Source organism: Miniopterus schreibersii, assembly GCF_964146895.1.
Source record: "Miniopterus schreibersii genome assembly, chromosome: 2".
NCBI classification, from domain to species: domain Eukaryota; kingdom Metazoa; phylum Chordata; class Mammalia; order Chiroptera; family Miniopteridae; genus Miniopterus; species Miniopterus schreibersii.
The window spans coordinates 23,008,340-23,030,191 of NC_138102.1; the positions used below are offsets into that span (position 1 = coordinate 23,008,340).

The 21,852-nt window shown below is 54.1% G+C and overlaps 2 protein-coding genes across 7 annotated transcripts in view; both read right to left on the reverse strand.

The window, feature by feature from the left end:
- Positions 1-218: 218 nt before the first annotated feature.
- On the reverse strand, positions 219-4,280 carry NKX6-3 (NK6 homeobox 3; the record flags this gene model as incomplete). Its single annotated transcript, XM_081128244.1, has 3 exons — positions 219-470; positions 1,854-2,023; positions 3,899-4,280. 3 exons carry the CDS (start codon positions 4,278-4,280, stop codon positions 219-221), a joined length of 804 nt encoding a protein of 267 aa, XP_080984370.1.
- Positions 4,281-6,890: 2,610 nt separating this feature from the next.
- ANK1 (ankyrin 1) overlaps positions 6,891-21,852 on the reverse strand; it is a 190,446-nt gene continuing 175,484 nt past the window's right edge. For 2 of the 6 annotated variants that reach the window (XM_081129094.1, XM_081129096.1), the window contains exons 39-42: positions 21,051-21,348; positions 16,625-16,708; positions 15,490-15,630; positions 6,891-9,388 (exon numbers count right to left, since the gene is read on the reverse strand). In XM_081129094.1, the coding sequence (XP_080985220.1) occupies positions 9,362-9,388; positions 15,490-15,630; positions 16,625-16,708; positions 21,051-21,348 (550 nt within the window). In that variant the 3' untranslated portion in view covers positions 6,891-9,361. Of the gene's footprint in view, positions 9,389-15,094; positions 15,228-15,489; positions 15,631-16,624; positions 16,709-17,385; positions 17,832-21,050; positions 21,349-21,852 lie in introns of those variants that run through there. The other 4 variants (XM_081129095.1, XM_081129098.1, XM_081129097.1 and 1 more) reach the window with 4 other exon arrangements.

Genomic DNA, 21,852 nt, shown 5'->3' on the forward strand with positions numbered 1-21,852 from the left:
CGGGCGCCCAGAGATGCAAGATGCCAGGGAGGGTGTCAAGTCTCAGGACTAGCTCGTGGCTCCCTCGCTCCTTCCTGCCTTAGCCGCGAGGTCTCCTCCACCACCATTTCCGTCCCCTCCGCCTCCTCCCTCCCCACCTCCCCCTCCTCCCCCTCCTCCTCCCCGCAGCCCCTGCGGGCCGGGGGGAGCCGCGCGGCGGGTGGGCGGAGCTGCGGCCGTCAGACGCTGTGCGCGCCCAGGCTGAGCACCGAGAAGGCGGCGCGGTGCTTGCGCAGCAGCAGCCGGATCTTCTCGTCGTCCGAGTCGGGGTCCAGCGGCTTGTTGTACTCGTCGTCCTCGTTCTCCGAGGCCGCGCGCTCCCCGCCCGCGCCCGCGCCCGCGCCCGCGCCGCCCGGGGCCCGGGGCGTGGAGGACGAGGGCTCCAGCGCGCTCTTCTTCCGCCACTTGGTCCTCCGGTTCTGGAACCACACCTGGGGTGAGGGAGACGGGGTCACGCGCGCGGCACGCAGCGCTCCGAGGCGGGCTCCCTCGGTGCAAGCACACCAGGTGCTTTTTCTACAGTAAATAAATGGCTCAGTAACAGAGGAGGCTGTGACAGTCACACTGCTTTTAGGGAGGGGGGGCAAGAAAAACATAAATGCGAGTGCAGCAGCCCTTTCTGAGCCGGAGCCCTCCCCGGGGCCTGCGCTCCTTCTGCTTTGCCACCTTGGCGCCTGCGTGGGAGATGCTGGGATGCCCAGGGTGGGAAGGCATCAGCCCGGGTGAGGGCGCGTCAGCAGGTGCTCAAGAGTCACCTCTTCTTTTAGCCCCACGGTCCCTCACTGAACTTCATAAAAATTTCCCCTTAATTATAAAAACAATATATTCTCAAATGCTTGGGATAGTTGAAGAGTACAGAAAAGTACCTAAAGCAGAAAAATATGTAAGAGAGCGATATGGTTTCCTGCCACTTAGATTTGCAGCTTCTCTCCAGCAGTTAATAGTGGGCTGACCAGGAGGCTGCAGGGCCCTGAACAGAGCCCAGACCCCAGTCCCAACCTCCCCCTGTACTTCCCTTTAGGCTTAAACCTGTTGCCATGTCACAGAGCTGGGCAGTTCCAGCATAGCTCAAAGCTTTCTTCTTTGGTGCCCCACAGCCAAAATCTCTCTCGAGAGATGTAGCATCAAAGTTGCCAAAGTTGACCCCAGGAGCCTGAGGAGGCAAAAGCCGGGTTGCTGATTTCAGGCTCCGTGGTGTGTAGGGGCGTGACAGTGACCACTGCATGTGTCTTCTAGGCTTCCTACATCTGGTATCCCATCCAAACTTTACCAAACTTTAAAGTTGGGTATACCAAGGCTGTCTTCCTCGGCCAGCTAATAGGACAAGCCTGAATCCAGTCCTACCCTGGCCGAGAGGCTGACCCCTGATCTGGGTCAGAGGCTGCCATCAGCTCTTGAAATTTCTGGCCTAGACTGTTCAGAGGAGAAAATGTGAGCCTGGAGTCCCACAGATCTGGGTTTGACTCCCAACTCTGCACTTACCATCCCAGTGACCGTGAGTGAGGCTCAGCTGAGATGGATTTTTCATCTGTAAAAGGGGTAATGACACGCATCTCAAGGTTGCTGTGAGGCTTAAATGAGATGCTACAAATAAGACTTTCAACATTGGGCTCCGTCTCGACAGCCATTTTTTGGCGAAGAGAATTATCACAATCTCTAGGGTTGGGTGGCAAGCAGCGCCCAGATAGCAGGAGGCCTTTCACTGAGAGCTGGGAGCTGCTGGGAGAGCAAAGGCTGCCTCTCCTCCACGTGGTGGCATCCTGTCCTTCAGGCTCCTCACTGCCAGGCAGACACCTTCTTCCAAACACACTCACCTTGACCTGAGACTCTGTCATTCCCAGTGAGTAAGCCAGCCTTGCCCTCTCAGGGCCTGCCAAGTACTTGGTCTGTTCGAAGGTTTTCTCCAGGGCAAAGATCTGGTGCCCCGTGAAGGTGGGCCGAGTGTGCTTTTTCTTGTGGATACTGTCGCTCAGGGGGTCCGGGGCTGGCAGGAGAAAGGACAAGTGTGGTTAGCAGAATGAATGGGGTGCCAGCCCTGCCCTGCCTCTCCCCCAGGTTGAGCTCCCTCCTACAGAGAAGCCACTGAGGTTGGGGGGTGGTCATAACACTTCTCACATAAGCAGCATTCCTGACATTCTGATAATAGTGACTTTGACCTCTGCCATGTCTGGGTGGACAGACACCTGTTCAAAAGCCACCTGCTTCAGGTTACAGCTATCTAGAGACAGAGGGAACTGAGGGCCCGCCCTGGACCTTGCCTCTTTGTGTGATGTTCTAACTCAGCTGTGCTGCCTTCCCCCACCAGGGCAAGAGGAGTTTCAAGAAATGGGTTAGGCATGTGCCACCAACAATCAGGGCCCCAGGGGACTGAGAATTCCTCCCCTCCTAACTTCCTTGTTTAGGGATCCCATTTTCCAGGTCTCCAGAATGCAGAGCTTTAAGCCCCAAGTTACTGCTGTCCCCTGTTCCCAGGCCTGGGAGTCATCCACACTGAAGAGTATGGACACAGAAGCAGCCTGTTAGGAAGGAGCTGGGCCAGAGGGCTGTGGGGCTCAGGGTAAGCAGAATGCCCACCTGTCAGGCCTTGTTCAGTGCAGCGTGATGGCCCGTGTCCTGCCTCCTCATGCTACAGGTGAGGAAACTGAGGCACAGAAAGGGGAAGAAACCTCCCTAGAAAGGTCCTCTTCAATACTCTTTCTTTGTTAATTCAACCACTGACTTTCTTAGATGTTTTCCTGTGTGTGGATGTGCTCTAGGGTTGAAGAGCAGAAGTGTGGAAAAGGCATGTGTTTGGCATGGGAAGGAAGATGGAAGTGAGAGGGAGAGACTGCTTGAGGCCTAAAGCACCCCCAAACCAGGTTATAAAAATAGGTTCCAAGAGCTGGGGTCTTCAACCCCAGGGAACTTGCTGTGTTTCAGGTTGAGTGAGGGGTGGGCTGCCAGGCATTGTGACCATCTGGAGCAGTGCAGCAGAGGGGAGGCAGCTGTGCCTCGGGTTTCCTTGGCTGGCCCTGGGAAACCTTGCTGTGGGAAGCCCCATGTTCAGCCAGCAGTGGAGGCTGCCTCTGTCCCTGGCCCTGCCTGATGTAGGCAGGGCCTTCGTAGCACAGGGATGGCTCTGGCAGCCACTGTCACTCTCCCTGCCTCCCAGGGGAGCCTCACCCGTCTGTGCATGTCCTGCCCCCTCCTCCAGCCCCTGACTAGCATCATGTGCCAGTTCTCTGAAAACAGGTTTGAGGGTGGGTAGGGTGAGGACAGCCCCACCACAGCTACAGCCAAGTCTGAGCTGGCTCAGCAGCTACTCCTGAGGGCTGGGCCATTGTCACTGCTACTATTGACATAAGCCTTGAGGAGGATGGTAGGAAACAAGCCCCCTAGATCACAGGTGGGACTGCAATGGGGTCAGTGTGCACCCTGTGTCCCTGCATGGTGCCAGGGCATGCATGGGCTCTCTGGGAAGGTGATGCTGTGGCAACTTCTCACTGGGGACAGCATTTGCCTGCTGTGGATGAAGAAGTGGTGACATGGTTTCTGGGTTTCTGAGCTGCCAGCTGGACCCTGCACCAGGTGGGTGAGGGCTCTGTGGTCTTCCCCGGACCTTGAGACACCCAGGTTCCTAGGGGGACAGCTGGTAAGGGGTGGGGAGCGGGGGTGCAGACACCCTGTCCAAGCAAGATGGGGTGGGATGTGGAGGGGAGAATCGTGCCCCCACCCAGCTGAGAGACAGGTCCAGGTTCCTGAGCTTCTGAGTTGGGCTGTGATGGCGACTGAGGAGAGGTGGGCGGTGGGTGTGGGCCCCATGGTTGAGTGTCCCCTTAGGACACCTCCTCCTCCCCGATGCGGGGTTCCCTGTACTCACTGTTGCTGCACTGCCGCCCGCCTCGCCAGTCCTGGCCCGTGTCGGCCCAGCAGTTCCGGGTCCGGGTGGGATACTCGTTCCCAGCCTTGGAAAAATTCCCCACCTGGGGGCCATAGTAGACCCCCTGGGAGCCCAGTCCGCCGAAGCCCGCCACGTGGGGGTAGCCGGAGAGCAGGCTGCTGTTCGGCGTGGCCACGGGCCTGCTCAGGATGTCCGTGATGCCGTGGGGGGTCCCGGCGGCCAGCTGGGGGCCCAGCCCTGGGGGGCTAAGCTTGTAGAAGGAGTTCTGCACCGAGTACTGGCACACGGGGGCCTTCATCTCCGAGAACTGAGCCAGCGGCGTGTTGTTCAGCAGGAACGTCCCTTGCAGGTTGGACTCCATGTTCCCCAGGTCAGGGTGAGGGAAGGCAGGAAGCCCGAATCCAGGCCCCTAAACCCCGAGACCCTGCGCTCTGGCCCAGAATCCCATGGCAGGTTTGGAGGATCAGAAGCAGCCCCGAGCCCCAACTGCCCTCCCACCTAAAGCATTGGCCCAGCCCCTGCCCAGGACTGGCACCCACGTCAGAGGCTCGGAAGTCAGGTGCTCCGGGACAGGTGAGAGGCCTTGCCCGCACCCCTTCCCTCTCTCCCGGCCCGGCCTGGGGAAAGGCGGTTCCCCACGCCTCAGCTCAGACCCCTCCTCTGCCTCTGAGTCTGGGGACCCTTCATGAGAAGTTCTAAGTTCAGAGAAGCGACATTTCCCTGATAAAGATATGGCCCATTAGAATACAGAACAGGGACTGGCTGAGCCGCGCCAGCTGCCTTGCCATTGGTTGAAACCCACATGGGCTTCACATTGGCTTTTCCTAGACAAATTGCACTTTGAAAGATTGACTGTAAAATCAGCTAGGGTGTGTGTGTGTGTGTGTATGTGTGTGTGTGGAGAGAGAGAGCGCTCTGGAAGCTCTGTTCATTCTCAGAGGGTCCACCTGCTCCTGTTCCCCCAAGTCGAGCATCTAGGAAAGGTGCATGGGGGTCCTGGAGGCTCCTGAGGCAGCTGCTGGCAGTCAGTCACAGTTCCTGCAGCTGCTCCACTGAAGGCAAGGTGGCCCCGCTCAGGGGTCGCTGTCCCGAGGTGCTCGGTGAGGTCCCTGTGTGCAGATGCCCGAGCGTCTGTGGGAGTGTGCAGTCTGAGCATGGATGCCTGCTTCGCTCCTCCATGCTGGGATGGGTAAGTGGGGACCCTGGGCTTTGGGGAGGGGCAATGCAGATGCCTGTGACTGTCCTGAGAGCCTGGGAGTGGGGGCCTGCCAGGCAGACTGGGGAAGCTCTGCATATTCTGGGGGTGTGTGCTTCCTGCCTCTGCCTCTGGGCAGCCTTCCCTGATCCCCTCTGTCCTGTCTTCCTCCTCCACCGAGGAATCATTTGTGCCTCTGCTGGAGCAATTGCCATATTCTGTCTGGCGTGGCACTTGGGTTGGAAATCTTTGATGGTTGTTTATTCGGCAGTGGTTCCCTGCGCTGGGCACTTGGTTGGCGCTCAGTGAATTTTGATGGAGGAAACTAGATTAAATCACAGAGCACCTACATGCCTTTTTTTTTCCCCTAATGAATTTTTACAACACACAAAGCTTTTCTGGGGGCTCTCATTTTACAAACAGGGAGATAGCAGTTAATAACCTTGGATTATTTCTATATTGGGCAGCATCCTTTCTTGAAGTTTTTGCTTTTGTTTTTTAGTGGAAATCAGCATGATACTAGTCTAAACAGGAGAAATGACAGGAAAAAGAGTGACTACTAGACAGGTGGACTTCTGCCCCTCCTCTGCCTGGCAGTCCCAACGCCTCTCCTGAGCAGCTGTGAGCTCCTTGGCTCTCTCACCACCCCGTCGGTGTGCTTTGGCAAGTGGGAGACAAGTAGTGCCCTTTTGAGGAGCCCTTTTGCTGGCTTGGTTTCTCAGCTGGAGGCTGAGGGCCCAGGACTCGGCTAGCTCCCTCTCACTCGGAGCCGACTCCCCCCACGGCTGTCTGCTCATGGTGAAATTGGTCTCCGAGCCATGCTCTCTGTAGTGTAAATTTAGTTTAATGCAAGAAAGACCTCACAAAGGCTGCGTGTGGAGATTGTTTTTCTAGAAGTTTGGATTAAAAGCTAGAAAAAAGGTTCTTATCCATCCGAGTTGGCTGCTATTTTGGGAAACTTAATTCTGAATTCCAGTGCATCGGCCCCCTCCCCCAGGCTACTGAACCTGTGCTTTTGCAAACCCTCTGGGCCATGTGGTTGTATAGCCCTGGCTGGCCCCTTGGTCTGGGTGGCTTTTCTGATACTGAGAAAGAAGCTTCAGAGTGAGGGCTGGGAGTGTTCCTAGGACCCTGCAACTGTGACTTTGTCATCCCACAAGGATGGGAACTTATGAGGAAGAAAAGCCGCAGCAAATGATTTGGTTCTTATTTAATGCCAAGCTTGATGAAGGCTTTCATGTTCCGGGATCCCACAATAACACACTGCAGAGATTTTTAACAAGTGCTTAATCCATACCCCCATTTGACAGATGAGGAAACAGGCCAGCTTGATTGCCAGCCTTGCACGCAGTGTTAGGAACTAATTGTTAGGAACAGGGCACTTTTCCCGAAAGTTCTTCAACTTTGAGTGGCATTGCGTGCAGGGAACAGACACCTTCACAGGGGGCTTTAGGGGGTCCCCCTGAGTGTGTGCCAGCTATGGGCTTGGCCAGGTATCCTGGTGGTTTGTGGGGTCCCCTCCACTTTATACTTGCCTCCACCCCCTTGTAGTTATTAGGTGGATCAGAAATCTGCTCTACTGTCTCAGGGGTTGGGGAGCTTCTCCCAGAGTGGGTGGTCCTGATTAAGGGGGACTGTCCAGGTGTCTGGGAGCTGGGCACCTCTCTGGGGTGCACGCCAGCCACCCTGCTGACTGATTCCACTCTCAGGCTTCACTCCTGCCTCAGCACCTCAAACTCCCAAGGACGAGCCAAGAAGGACAGATGGAGCCCTGTGCCATGAGTCAATTTCTTTATTAATTCTGACATTTGTTCAGCTGGTGTAGGGAGAATGGTCTATACATCAGAGTGGGCAAGGGGAATTCTCTCCCGATTACAGAGCATGTGGGAGAGAGTCAAGAAAAGTTTATTTTCATAACAATTAGAAAAATCAAGGTAATTCCAAAACTTCTAAAAAGCGTCTAATGTGCAGACTGCAGCATTCTCCAGGCATCATGTGGAGACCCCGAACTCCTTCCCGAACAGCTCCTACTAGCAACCAGAGCGGGCAGCCATGCGGCCGCGGGCCAAGCAGCCATGCCGCAGGGAGCGAAGGTGCCAAAGCTTAGGCTGGGCCGCGGCCCGCGGGGCTCTGCGAGGGGCTCCTGGGCGGCTGCTGCGTGGCCCGGGGCGGGAAGGATCAGATGGGGCGGGAGGCGGGCCCTGCCCTGTCTTCCTCGGGCCAAGTGGCCGGGCGCGGGGTGCTGGGGAAGCCGCACTTCCGCAGCGGAGCAGCCCTGCGCTCCTGCCCCGCAGGGAGGGCCGGGGTGCACTTGCTGGGGCACAGCCCTGGGGGCCTGAGGCCACCAGCTTGGCGGTCCCCTCCCGGGCTGGCCCCTCTGAAAGCAAAAACGAAACCGCCCAGACCAACAGGAGCTCCTCGGCCGGGCCGGCGGGGAGTCCGCGGGGCTCCGGTTCCCCACTCGGCTCGACCGACCAGCTGGCCCGCTCGGCAGGGACCTGCACGGTGGGCGACAGGCACCAGGGCCCTGGGGGCTCTGACACTGAGGGAGCTTCTGTGCTACTTGGAAGATGTGAATGTGTTCTGAGAACACGTCAGAAGAGTGGCAGGGAGGAAGGTGACTGGGCACCCACGAACAGTGGCTCTGTGACAGCCAGCAGAGCCTGCCAGTCTCTCTCTGGCCCTGGAGGGCGCCCGCCGCGCAGGACGGGGCGGATTGTGCTGATTCGGGCCTCCCTCTACCGGAGGCTCTAATGTAACTTTAAGGCTCTTCCCTGGTGGCACCGAGGCGAGGAACAGCCAGCTGTCTCTTTCCTTCCTGCCTTGACTGGGTGCCTGGCCTAGGGGGGGTCTCCTTCCTAGCCCAGGCCTCCTGGTGGTCAGCTGCTCTCCTCCTCCGGCTCTCCCTCCCCTGGGCATGTGGTCAGGAATGGGCCCCTCACCCGCCTCTCCAGGTGGGACCGAGGGGCTTGGTCAGAGTGGGGGCACTGAGGCTGCCCAGCCTAGGCCCCCCATCCTGCCGCTGCCTGGACTTAGAGCACCAAGTTCGCTCTGGGAGACCCTGGGGGTGGTGGCTGACTTCTGAGAACCCGCAGATACACTCACCAGCCCTATTCCCTTCCTCTTTCACTGAAAGACAGGCTGTAGCTCCTTCTCCCGCAGCCTGGAGAAGTCCTCAGGAGCTGAGCTGTTAGTGCTTTGCACATACTGCTAAAGTGTTTCTATTGGTTTGCATAGTATTTATTATTTTTCATATACACAAGGCTGATTACTGTACAGTTTACACTTTGAACACAGACTATGATATAAGTGCTTGAAGATATAGAAAACCTCTTCTCTATTGAACATGCTGGTGCAATCCTGGGACAGCCACCAACTGAGAGAGAAGACCCTTTCAGATGGGGCACTGGCTCCCTTTGAGCCCTACAGCTAAGCTTGGGGTCCTCACCTCAGATTCTTAAGTCCCTAACACAAGGAACCCCGAATGCACTCTAAAGGTAATGATTTTCCATTGGAAGATGATTAATACTGAAACTGGCAGAGAGAGAGAGAGAGAGAGAGAGAGACAACATTAAAAAATTCCAGTTTATCCACAGGAGATTCTATACAGCTTCGGACATCACAGTAAAATCTGTGTGTATACTGAGTAGAGGGTGGAGGTGCCTCTGTGTGTGTGTGTGTGTCCTCAATGTCATGTAGAGTGTTGGGGGAGGAAGCGGTCCACTGGGGGGGGAGGGACTGTCACAAATGGAATGGAGGTGTGTGTGGGTAGGGAAAGCTGGCAGATGAGGACATGGGATTAAGGTGCTGAACTGATTTCGTGTCTAGTTCTCATATTTTTTTCCTTTCCAAGAAGCTCACATGGATTTCTTACAGATGAGGTTGAAAAAATAAGTACCCTGTAACAAGTCAAAATTAAAATGATTTAAAAAAATATATCATCCCAGCCACAAAGAGCCCTTATTCACGTCTGCATTCATGCGCTCGCTTGCGCTTGCTTTCTATCGCTCTCTCTCTCTCTCCCCTCTCCTTGCTGCTTTTGTCCTGATTCCCCACAGAGATCCGTTGTCACTAGAGGCAGGAGTGAGGACTGTAGGTCATGCGTCTACAGTCAGTCGTTCATGCGAATAGGAGACTAAAGGAAGTCCCTTACGGAGATCATGCTGTTAGCCTAGAGGAACATGTGCGCACTTGTGCCGCCCTCCGGTCCAGCTCTCCTCCTGTGTGCATGGCAGAGTGTGTGGAGTTCAAGGGTTGGGTGTCGAGGTGTGATCCTGAGGGAGACAAAGAGAGAAGGAGACACTTAGAATTTAAAGGTGCAACTCCCAGCAAAAACCTCCCCAAGTGAGTTTTGTGCCGGTTGCTCAGGCAGGGTCTGATTTAGGAAAAGCAGCCTCCCCAAGCAAGGGGATGAGCAGAAAGGTGTTGAGCTCGGAGCCCCAGACCTTCCTGAAATACCAGCCATTCTTCCCCCGCTCCCCAACCCAGAGGCTGCCTCTCAGAGGTGGCCGACCTGGCCTATACTAGCTCCCTGCAGAGTGGATGATCCCTCCTAGTAAACCCTCCTGTGGGGGTGCTCCATGCCTCAGAGGAGGCAGGAGGCTCCCACGCCTATGCAGTCACCTGGGGAGAAATCCCCACGAGTAGATCTTGTACTTACAAAAGGGGTCATGATCATGAGCCAGGGCTTGTGCCGGGAGAGGGGCTAGGCTAGGCAGTGCTACCCTCTATATTTGCAGTTCAGTTCAGCCAACATGCATTGATATCTGCTGTGTGTCAGCTCGGGATCCCAGAGGTGGAGCAGACAAGATCATAGCCTCAGGAGCTCATGGCTACAATGGACAGCAGCGCCTCTTCGGCGCTGGTCCACAGCTTACTGTCAGGTGCCTCTAGCTCCTCACCCCATGCCCCGTGGATGGACAACCTCTGTTGTGGCCAAGATATCTTCGGAAGACAGGTGCAGTATCCCTAAGATATTGTGTACAGGCTAGAAGACAGTACTTTGCCTGCAGCATCAATTCCAAATTCTGCAGCTTGGGATTCTGAGCAAGACCCCACTCCTGCCACCCTACGTGCCTCATCCTACAACCTGGGGAGAAACTCTGTTCCCAAGACTAGCCACGTGGGATTCTGTCTTCAGGGACCTTGGGGTAGATACGGAAAAGGAAGACAAATAAAGAGGTGCTGACAATCTCCTGGGTGGGGCGGGAAGTGATGAAAAAGCAGAAACCCATTCCGTCCCCACGGGGAGCTGTCTTGGGCCCTGTGGGTGACAGAGTTGGAGAGGAAGCTGGAGATGGCCAAAGTGAACTCATTCTGAATGGTTCTCCAGGGATGGAAGGGTGGTGCTAAGTTCCTTGCCAGAGGCTGCAATAAAGCGAAAAACCAGGCCTTCTACTGCTGTGGCTTGAAGGAGCTGTACCCCTGGAGGGCAAGACCCTTCCATCACTGTCCAGCCCTCCCTGCCTTCCGAAGCCCCAGTACCCGCCTGCTCCCTGCTTTTTGTCCGTGGCTTGCCCACAAGGACACCATGCAATCTCCTCTCCACTGAAGTTCTGCCCACCCCCCCTCAAGACCTCTCCTTCACAAAGCCTTCCGACTTGGGCTCACTCTTGCTTCTCTCCTCACAACTCTGGAAACTCCTCCCTCCTGTCACTGCCTTTTATTTAGAGTGATCGTGAAGTGTAGTGGTTAAGAGCATGAACTCTGGAGCCAGGTTGCCTGAGTTCATATCTTGTCTCTGCCGATTTCCTGCTGTGTGACCCTGGTAAAGTTACTTACGCTCTCTGTGACTCAGTTTCCTCTGCTATAAAACAAGGGCAATAAGAAGATGTACTTCATTAGACTATTGTGATGTTTAAAAGAGCTAAAGATATACTAAGTGCTTTGAACAGTAAGCAATATGTGAATGTAACTATAAATGGGCTCTCAGGAAATGCCACTCTTTCCCTTTTTGTGTCTGTTTCCCTGGCTGTGGTATAAATTCTCTGAGGGGAAGGGCTGGGCCTTACTCTTCCCCGTGGTCCCCACACTGCCTACCCCAGTGCTAAGCATGCCTCAAATAAGAGACCTTATAAAATCCTGAGCCTGGGGAAGACAGGCTACAATCTGTCACCCACTTTTCCGCCCAGGCAGGGAACAGAGGGAGAAAGTTTAGGGCAAAGAGATCATTGTATGGTGACTGCTTATATCATCTTTGGGCTACACTGCTCAGGTTCTTTTCCTCAATGCTTCTCTCTGTGGTGTCCCACCTGTTCCTACCCTCTGGCCTGTGGCTCTCTTCTCTCTCCCCAGTCCCGGACTCCAATACACCTGCAATGTCTGGGAGTGAGGGTGGACTGTAATTTACAACAGCCAAAAAAATATGACTCTTTGCCTACCTGCCCCTTCCCACTGAGATGTTCAGTTTTAAACTTACTAAAATATTCTATTATCAGAGCTAACATGAGTCTTGCAACCACAGTGTCTGAATGGAAAGTGTCTCTTAAAAAGGAAAACAAAACAAAAACCCCAGCAGCCTTTCATGCTGCAGCTTTCAGAGAGTCCCAGAAGGCAGAGCCAGATAAATGCAGAGGACTGCCAGGAACCAGAGCCCTGTCCCAGCTCCTGCCCACAGCTCTCCAGCTGCCCTGCTCGATGCTGTCGCTCTAGCAGCACTGACTCCCTTATCCTTGGACCTCAATACTTGGGCACAGAGCAAACCCACCAACTGCTACTGTCTGCCCTAATCAGGCCTTGACTAAAGAGCAATTGTCTAGCTTCTATAAAACTATCAGAAAGCATCCCTCCCTCACCTGCCAGGCCTTAGATGTAATATTGTTCCCAAGGTGGGAGTGACTGTGGGGACATCGGAAGGGAAGGCTGGGGTCTACTCAGTCCTCATGGGGGTGGGGGTGTTCTGCCCTTTGGGGGTGTTCCATATCTCTGAACAAACTCTCAGCATCATACCTTTCAGCTCACCTTTTAAGTCTAACGTCTACAACTGTGCCACATCACATCTAGGAGGTTTATAAGGGAAAACCAAGACCAGGCATCATAACTCACTCTTTCATACACGTAAAAGCCACTTGAGGAGCTGATGCAGAAGCCTGAGTTCCAGAATTTTAACCCAGGAGGTCTGGGCAAGGACCAGGAATCTGCATGTTAGCCAGACTCTTGGATGACTGAGTTGCAAGGATGTGGCTAATACTTTGAGAGTCAGTGGATTCGAATTTACACTTTACAAAGCCCTTTCACAAACACAAAGCCATCGATCACCATAACCACCCTCCCTATAAAGGAGAACAGCCCTGTCACTGCTGTTTTCTGGTTAAGGAACCCAAGGCTTTGAGAGGTCAATTGACTTGCCCTGGTCACACTACCAATAAGGTCTGTGATTGAGGCCGGAATGCATATGTTCTCCTTTACCCTTCACGACAGCTCCCGTGGCCACCATGGTTCTTTTGAAGCCTTTTCTCTGAGGTATAACACATTCAGAGGGGACTATCTTCATCCGCCTTCAGGGACGCGGAAGCGCAGCACAGTTCAACGACTCGCGTAAGGTTAACACAACCCGCAAATCGGAGGAGCCAGGCCTTCCATCTAGATCCAAGCCCCAGCTTGCACCCTCTTTGAAATATACGCAGTCGATTCTTGTTACCTGTAGTAATGTTCTAAAAAGTCACCACGAACACTGGCTTAGCCAACACTGAACCACTGCTCCTGAGCAAAATACAGCATCAGGTTCCTGCCAGCGTCTGCTCACTATTTTTGTCAACCAATGAGTACATAACCTTGTTTGATGTGTGTCTCTGTTTAAAGACACCTTCCTTAGTATGTATCACTGCTTCATTAACACTGAACGCATGGCCAACAGAGCTCTAATGCATGCTTGAAGAAAGCTGATGGAACACATGTATTTTCTCCATAAGGCACGTCACAGCCTTCCTGCACTTAGGACACTAGACGGCTCTGCAGCACTAGTCTTGCAGGCCGTTTTAAATAGCAAAATTACCAACAGCCCCAAAATGCAAAAAATAAAAATAAAAATAAAAAAACCTATAGCATTAAATAGACTGCAAAAAAGACACTTCTTTATATATAGTAGAGAAATGAAACAAGAAGACAGAGCGTTGCCTTGACCTCAGCTGGGAATGTGCACACAGGGTGCGCACGCTGTGTGTGCATCCGTGAGTGACCGTGGAAGTGCTGAGAGTGTTGGTTTGGGATTAAAATAAATTTAAGATGGTAGATGAATCTGCAGGTGTGGAATCCACAAATAATGGAGGCCAACTGCACATACTTGTGAGTGGGTTCTAGTATTAAGGATCAGAGAGCTTTCAGGTCCTTCACTGTCCTCTGCCGTCTGTCTTGCTGGGAGGGTAGAGCACTGTCAGCCGCCCGCCTGGCTCTTTGGGACCTAGGCAGGTGCCTGCCTGACCCCTGGCTCCCTCATCACTGTCCCACCACACACTTCCCTGGCCTTTTCTTGGCAGCAGCCCCAGCACTGTGCTGGAGCCAGGCTGCTCTGTGTTCCTGACACCCACGCTCAGTGGTCTGGAACCACGTTCCCTGTGGGAGGTGCAGATAGATCATCTACAGAAAAAAAGTTCCTAGGTTCTGCCCTGCTCCCCAGGCTGGCTTCTGGACTGCCTCTCTCCTGTTCAGGAAAGTCCGGAGGACCCGAGCCAAACAGAGCTGAAATTTTAAGCCCCTGCTGCTGCTGCCGCCACAAGGAACATGAGGCAGAAGAGGGTACTTTTGCCTCCATTCTCGGCTTTTTCTAATTATTTGCACCTTTGGATTCTTTCCAGGACTGATCACAGCTAATCTCTTAAACCATCAGCCTGGTGGGCCCCCCTGGCAGTGCCGGGGTTAATGCTGTGACCTCCTTAAGCTGCTGAGGAGTCAGGTCTAATTTTAACCTATAACTGGATCCGCCATCCTTTTTTTGCCCAAGTGCTGAGGCATCTCGGGAAGCCCAGAGTCAGCACTTCTGGCAGCTGGGGAGCACAGGCAGCAAGCCCTGCTTTTTGCAGAATGCGGAAAGCCAGAGCTGGCTCGCCGCTGAGCCCAGAGCCGGGCCCTGGGGGGTTAATGGCAACAAGCCGGTTTTAGTGCTGCGCGGGGGCCACAGTGCTTCCTCACTTCCTGCCGACTCCCACCCCGACGCATCCTGTACTGAGCTGCCCCGAGCTGGGCGCAGTGGAGAGCCTCGGGGCAGCTCAGTACAGGATCCCTCAGGGAGGATGAGGTCAGAGCTGGCCGCCGCGGCCCCCAGCACTGCACGGCCCGCCGGAGAGCCGTGGCTCCGCGTCTTCCTGGCCCTCCTTCACTGCACATCACCGCACACCCCGGCTTCTCGGCCACACTGCCCCATGCTCACACACGCCATGCACCAAGGCCTGACAGCCCTCCTGACCCGCAGGGAAGACACCATCCACCCCCGGGCCTGTTAACTTCGCCTTTTCCTAGAAAGCAGGGCAGCGACAGGTTTCAAGAACCACCGAGAATGGATGCCTTAGGTTGGTGGGGACTTTTGCAGGGTTCCAGGTTCAAGGGCTAGTCCAGTTCTAACCCTGTCACTGTGGGAGCTCTTCCTGGGGATATGGGTTAGAACAGCACAGCCTAGACAGACTCAAGCTACTCTCTCTGATGCCCTGTCCCCATCTTCCAGATCCCCATTGCTTGGTGTCCAGGATAATATTACTACTGAGATTACCAGGCACTTTCACTCATCTAAGCATTTTTCAACTCTATTTTTGCACTTCCTGAGAGGTAGGTCAGCAGATAATGACTCTATTTTCTTGACAAGGAAATCAGGACTCAGAGACACAGTTAGAAGGTGGGAAGACGAGAGTCTATGCCTCGAGACCACAGCAACGCTGTTCCTCCTGCATCATGCTGGGAGAGGGGTGGGGTGAAGACGTGGGCAGCCATTGCCAGGACCAGCCTCTCCGTGAAGACCAAGCCATGCAGAAAGGATGCAGAAAGACTGTTACCTCCAAAGAGGCCATCTGAGGGGTGTGCTCGAGATCACTGTTTCCCCCTTTTCAGGCTTGCCCGCTTCACTATCTGAGCCCCCTTCCTGCCCTCTATCAGGTCCGGCTGCAGGCTACTCCCTCTCCACTCCACCTGGAGACAGCAGCAGAGACAGAACACAGGACAGATTGAACAGAAAGACAGGCAACAAATAGGCAAGAGAGTGAAAGGCATTATTTGGAGACAGTATAAACACTGCCTCCCAGGGAGGAAGGAAGGCTCGAGGGGGAACCCAGAGAGGTCAGCACATTGCAGACTGGAACCTAAAGTGGGCTGGCACAGAGGCGAGCAGCAGGTACAGGTGCCGGGCCACTCGGAAGAGCGAGTGCCTCAGGGGCTGCGGCCACCACAGTACCTTGATGTGTTTCATAAAGTAATCAATATCAACTTCCATCTCCCTAGGATCTTCCGGGGACCCCTCAACAATCACCTCCTCGTGCTCCCGGGTGTCATCGGCACCTGATGGGTCTATCTGCCGAACAACTTTGCGAACGATCTGGAAAAGAGAGGGAAAGGAGAAGGGGCTGGTGAAGCCGTCAAGACAGCATGAAAAGAGCGGGTCCCCAGGAAGGATGTTGGGGGAGAGGCAGCCTTTGTCCTAAAGAGGCAAGAACAGGGACAGGTCTCTCACTCCCACCACTGTGTGGAAATGTTCGCACTGGACAGCCTCAGAGGGACTAGAATTTGCAGAGGGGTCTTAGCAGGTTTTTAATGACCCAGGCTGGACCATGCATAACTTCTATGTAGCCCACAGCATTTCTTCTGCCTCTTGGTATTGATGGAAGTTTACATGGTCTGTCTTCCTTGTACGCCTGTAAGCTCCTGAGGGCAGAGTAATTCGATTCAATACACCCATTCCCTTATTCATTCATCCAAATATTCTGGCAACTGTTTACTCTGCACCTACCGTGTCCTAGGGGTGGGAGATGAGACATGAACAAGACATGATCCCTGCCTGCAAGCAGCTAGTGCGCAGAAAGAAAGACAGACATAAGGGGTCTGCTCCAATGTAGTGTGAGCAGCACCAAAGGGGAGCACATACAAGGTCTTTCCTTTGCTCCTTCTTTTCCCTCCTACCCAAATCTAGCCTGGTGCCCAACCCTTGACAGGCAGCTTCATGTCTACCGATTCAGTGCATTTCCACATCTGTTTTAACTTAACAGGCCAGTGATGGTCTAGGGACCACCATATTGCTGTCTCACAGCTCTTTTCGGGGCTGAGCATCATGGGACTAGGTTTGGGCTGTTCCGTGGGGCTCGGTCCTTCTGGAACAGTGTAGCTGGAGCACAGTTCAGGCTGCATTGGGCAAAGTGGCTATGAGGAATGTCATGTCCAGATCACGGAAGATAAGAGCTCCTGGCACCTGAACTGTCCTGTCTGAGCCGTGCTTACCCCTGTTAGGGCAGTAACCAGGGAGGTGAGTCCACCGCCTGCCTTTTAGCCTTCGGCCCTCCTGCTACCCCCCAGCTCAGGGGACTCTCAGCACCCACCTTCTTGGTGACGATGTTGCCCTGCTCATCTGTGAATTGTTCCTCGGTCACCTGCTCCCCTGGAATATTCTGAAGCTCATTCCCCTGCAATTAGAGAAAGGGAGAAAAGTCAGCGTTGAGACCCAAGAGTTTGGGAAAGGGAGGATTGGAGGGTGAGGAAGTAGAACAGCAGTGGCAGCAACAGTCACAGTCCGACAAATCCCCACCCCGGCAGGAAACTCCAACTCAGCAAGTAGTGGCAGCCAAACCAGCCGCTCCGAGTGCCCAGAGGACAGGACGGAGCCCAGAGCTTGCAAGAGCTTTCTGTGCTTGCCCCCAAAACAGCACCGGGGAGCAGGCAAAACAGGGCTGGTTATGCAGGATTCACGGAGGAGACCCTGAGAGAGGAAGTGAGGTACCTAATTTATATTCCTACAGCAGTTTACAGTGAAGAAAGCCCTTCCACAGATACCATCACACGAGTGTAACCTGACGACAGAAGCACGATGAGAACAGGCCTCTAAGTCCCAGAGATGAGCTTTCTCAGCTGTCACAGAGTGGTGGTCTGAGTGAGGGCCTTGCGTGGCTCTGGCTCCCAGTGCAGAGCCTGTCCCCTGAGGCCTTCCTGTCCCTTCTCTTCCAACATGTCTCCTGACCCAGAGGCCGGCGCCTTGCCCCAGCTCCTCCCTACACACATCCCAGCACTGTGCCCTCAGCCCCAGCCTCCTGGCCTCCAGTGGTCCCACCTTCAGCTCCAGCCCTGCCTCCTGCCTGGCGATTACCTTAAAGAGGACCCGACGCCGGACCACCCTGGTGGAGATGGTCTCTTCGTCGTCACTCAGGCCCTCGTTCTCCCCCAGCTCCTTGTCCAGTTCCTGGTGGATGTGCTTTAGCACAAAGCACAGAGAGCCCTTAAAAATGTGCATCACATTCTGGCAGCTAACCAGGAAGAAGCTCAGAAGCACTAAGGTGACCAGGAGCTGGGTGATGAAAGTCCACATCCTCACCAGCCCGGCGCTCCAGGCACCAGCGGAGCCAGCGCTCTGGCTGCTGCAGGGGTCCAACCTCTCATTCTCTTCTTGGACCCCCGAATCCCCCTGGGGCCCCTTCCATTCTTGATCCTCAGTCTCCCACTCTCTCTCCAGGCAGAAAACTGACCAGCCCTTCACTAGAAATGCCCGCCTGAGTGTCCGCCTGCTGAGCAGCCCCAGGCTCTGCCCTCATGCCTGGGTGACGTCAGGCTTCGATAATTTTAGCTTCCAAACCAGCTGCTGGGGCTGTCCAACTGGGTGAGAAGAAAGCCGGCAGGTGTGCATGTCCTGGGCACTGAAAAGCACATGTCAAAGTCACTGTGAAAGACCCCACCCGGAGAGCCTGAAGAGGGACATGGCCCCTCACCTTTCCTGCCTGCCTGTCCCCATGCAAACTAGACACAGTTCTGCCCAGAGAAGCTTTCTCATTCAGGAACTCCAGAAAATAAGGTGTCTAGAGAATGCAGTTGCCCGTGTGTTTCCCTGGGCTGCTACTGCCATGATCAGAATGATGTTCACCCCCTCTCATGGGGATGGGACCAGCTAATACCCTGGAGAGTTAGGGGTTTATTTAAAAAATGAATAAAAAAATGGCCCTGGGATGAATGATTTCCTCGGGCCTAGTACAGCAGGGTCCAGCACAGATGGTGGGGCCCGTGCAGTTCCCATCAGCCCCTTCGCAGGGAACAACAACCCTAAACGTAAGCGTGTAACTGGCATGTCTATTTCAGGCCTGTCCTCAAAGGCTCTGCCCATGCTGGCTGTCAACGCCCACCCACGAGGAGCAGGAACCGTGCGCATTAAGCTCGCCTCTCCAGAGCTGATTCACAAATGCAGCCGCAGCAGCTGCGGTCGAAAGGAATTTCACTTTCGGGATCAGGCTGTTCCTCCACATGGCAGAGAGGACAGAGATCTGGGACACAGCACACTGACCCTACATCGCCCTCACTGCGGGGACTTGGGAAAGCTGGGTACCTTCTCTGGGCCTCAGCTTCCTCATCTGTAAAAGAGGGTGGATTAAAGTGCTCTCTCTACCGAGTGCGGTGAGGCTCTCAGGGTTCGTGAGTCCCACCACTATGAATAACAGAAAACACTTCCTACAGAGCGACTGCTCCGCAGGCATCGTTCCACAAGCAGTTCACACACTAACTCAGTTAAGACTAGCGACGGTCCTACCACGCAGGCTCTGTCATTTTCCACAAAGGAAGAGGGGGCACGAACAGGTTAAGTAACTCGCCTGTGTGAGAGAGTAAGTGAAGGAGCCACATTTCAAACCCCCTCACTACACAGCACGGCCTCATCTTAACAGGAAAACACTGGAAAAATAGAAGCCACAGCACATTCAGTTTGGGCCCAGCCAAGGAGAGTTCAACTTCATGTATTTCCTTCCAGGTCCCCAGGGAAGGACTGGCTGGCTTACGATCATCTCAGGCCCACCTCCTACGCCACAAATTTCAGGGCATCTCTCTATATCTCTGTCACTATTTTCAGATTCACTGGAAATACTGGCAAATGGTCACTTTGTAAACTGTCACCTTAAATGGACCTCATGGTCACCTCTGGGGTCCTGCCAGATGATTAGGACAACAGCTCATCCACACCATCCAATCTTGTCCTAGGCTGGGGAGGTAGGAGGTAGGAGGTGTGCCTACCCCCCTCCATACACTCCCGCTGGGAAAAGGGAGGTCTGGACTCTCCCGGCTCTGACGCTGGTTCTCTGTGCGGCTCTGGAGACGTACTCAGCCACTCTGGGCCTCAGTTTCCTCATTTATAAACGAGGCAGTTGGAACAAATGACCTAGAAGGTTTCTCCCTTGATCCTCTGGAGTGGTCCTGCTTTCTCCCCAGGTCTCCCCTCACCAAAGGCTGACTGCAGAGGAAAGGTGGAAAATATCACTCTTGGAATCTTTCTCTTTCCCCAGGAGTTAGGAGTCGAAACCCGGTTAAGAGCTCCTGTGCTCTGGGCCAAGCACTTGCTACTGGGAGCAGCAGAAGTGGGTACCAAGGGATAGTTTGATCGCAAAAAATGCACAGGGGTGGGCTGGGGTTAAAAACAGACACAGCCGCCTGTCCTGTCCGAGGCACATACTTGGCAAGGACACATTCTAAAAAAAACCCCATTTAATTCCTAGCTGCTCTTGACCATGAGAAGCCTGGGACCATTGTGGAGCCAGCGAGTCCTGCGGTCCTCAAAGGTGCCTGCTAGGACTGATTTCAGATAGGAGCGCGGGAAGAAAAGAGGAGACAGAAGCAGCCGGGAAAGCGAGTTCGAAAGCAGTTCTTGGAGGAGGAAACAGAGCTGAAGGAACAGTAAGAAACCAGATGGGACACAGAACACATCATTGCTGCACATTAAAAATACTAAGAGAACAGCAACACAAATTTCATAAGAACCCATAACTTAAAAAGACACATTAATAAGAGAGCTGGGATTTGCTTCAAAGTAATATGGGGGAGGTGAGAGACTGTGGAGGGGTTACGGATGAAACAAGATTGGCTGAGTGGGTAACTGTGCAGCCTGGGTGGTGTGTGCATAGAAAGTTAATATGATTCTCTGTCTGTTTCTGTGTTTATTTGCAGTTTTTCATAATAAATTTTTTTTCAATAAACACATTAAAATGGATCTCTATGGGGATGGGGAGGGGCAAGAGAATGGGAATGGGGCATGAAGATAAAAGTGAATAAATAAAAAAACGTGCAACAGGACAAACTGAAGGAGAGGGAGGGAGGGCTCATCGAGGAAGAGGCCAGGAAACCGGAGGAGAGCCGGGAGCGAGTCTGTGGTGGGAACATTCTCCCCATCCTTCTGTTCCCCTTGGTGAGCTCACCCACGAATCAGAATTCCTGCCAGGTGAGCCTTGGCGATCATCAGCTCACCCCTTGTTTACCAGAGAGGAAACCAAGGTGCCAAGAAGAAAGTGGCTTGTCCTTGGCCATGCAGACCATGGTAGGACCAGAGTTAGCCCAATAGCCAGTTCTCTAGCTCTAAGCCCTTTCTAAAACATGCTGGGAAAAGAAAACAAACAAGAACCATGGCTTTGGAGTCAGTGAGACCTGACTCAAAGCCCACTTCTGACCCTGTGACCTTGGGCAAGTTGTTCAACCATCAGTTGCCAGGTGGGAATAAGCTCTGGGAGCCCAGCAGGTGTGAGGATGACGACAGCACAGGCTGTGCCCGGAGCACTCAGGAGCTCCACCAGGTTAGCCCCTCCCTTCCTTCAGAAGGGGTCAAGGAGGCCGGCAAGTAGACCAAGGCCAAGGGAGCTTCTAGAGAAAGTGGAGTCACTGCCACAACGTTTAAAGAAAATAAACATGTTTGGCTCTGGGCTGAGTGAGCAGGAGCAGGAGGCTGCCTGGGCCTTAGGCCCCTCTGGCGCCCGTGCAGGCATCAGCAGGCCCCTCCCTGTAGGTTCTCACCTTTGCCACCTGGGAGAAGGTGCGCTCTGCCTCCTGCACCCACTCTTGGTGGCTTTGTAGTCTTTGTTCTCTGTCAGCCTGCAGGCTCTGGGCCTCAGGCTGCTCTGGCCGCAAGTGCTCCATCGCAGACACTAGGACCTTCTCATACTCCCGAGACCCACTGGGCTCCAGCCCTTTGACGGTGGTGACTGTTCTCTGGAATGAGTGTGGGTCTCGCGTTACCTCCTCTTGCCAGGAACCTTGTGCAGCATCTTGCAGGTACGAGACAATGGAGCCTTCCCTATCCCAGTCCTGTAGTCTGGGGTCCCGGAAGAGAGAAAGAACACCTGGTCACCCTTAAGTCTCTGCTCTTTCAGATGCCCTCCCCCTCGAGAGCCTTGGCTCACCCAGGATACACCCTGTACAGCCCACCTGAGGGACAGGAGAGTGTGAGCAAATCATACAGCTGACTGCCCTGTCCAGAGAGATACAAATGGGCGATCCATGCTGTCTAGGTGGGGAGGGCCGTGAGTTCCAGTGCCATTGGTCCCCTTCCCTTTGAGTGGACAGCCCCACTTGGAGCTCCCAAGGTACTGAGCTCATACCAAAGATCCAGTCATGAGGCCTCCACACCCATTACCTCCCTCACCTCCCCTCTGCCCTCCAGGCCACCTATACTCAATAGTCCTCAGCTCAGTGCTCATCTGACAAGGCCATCACTCCTTCCCTCTGGAATCACTTTCTTCCATGGCTTCTGGGACACCCCATTTGCCTGGTTTCCCCTACTCTCTCTCCACTCCTTTTCAGTGTCTTTTGTTGGCTC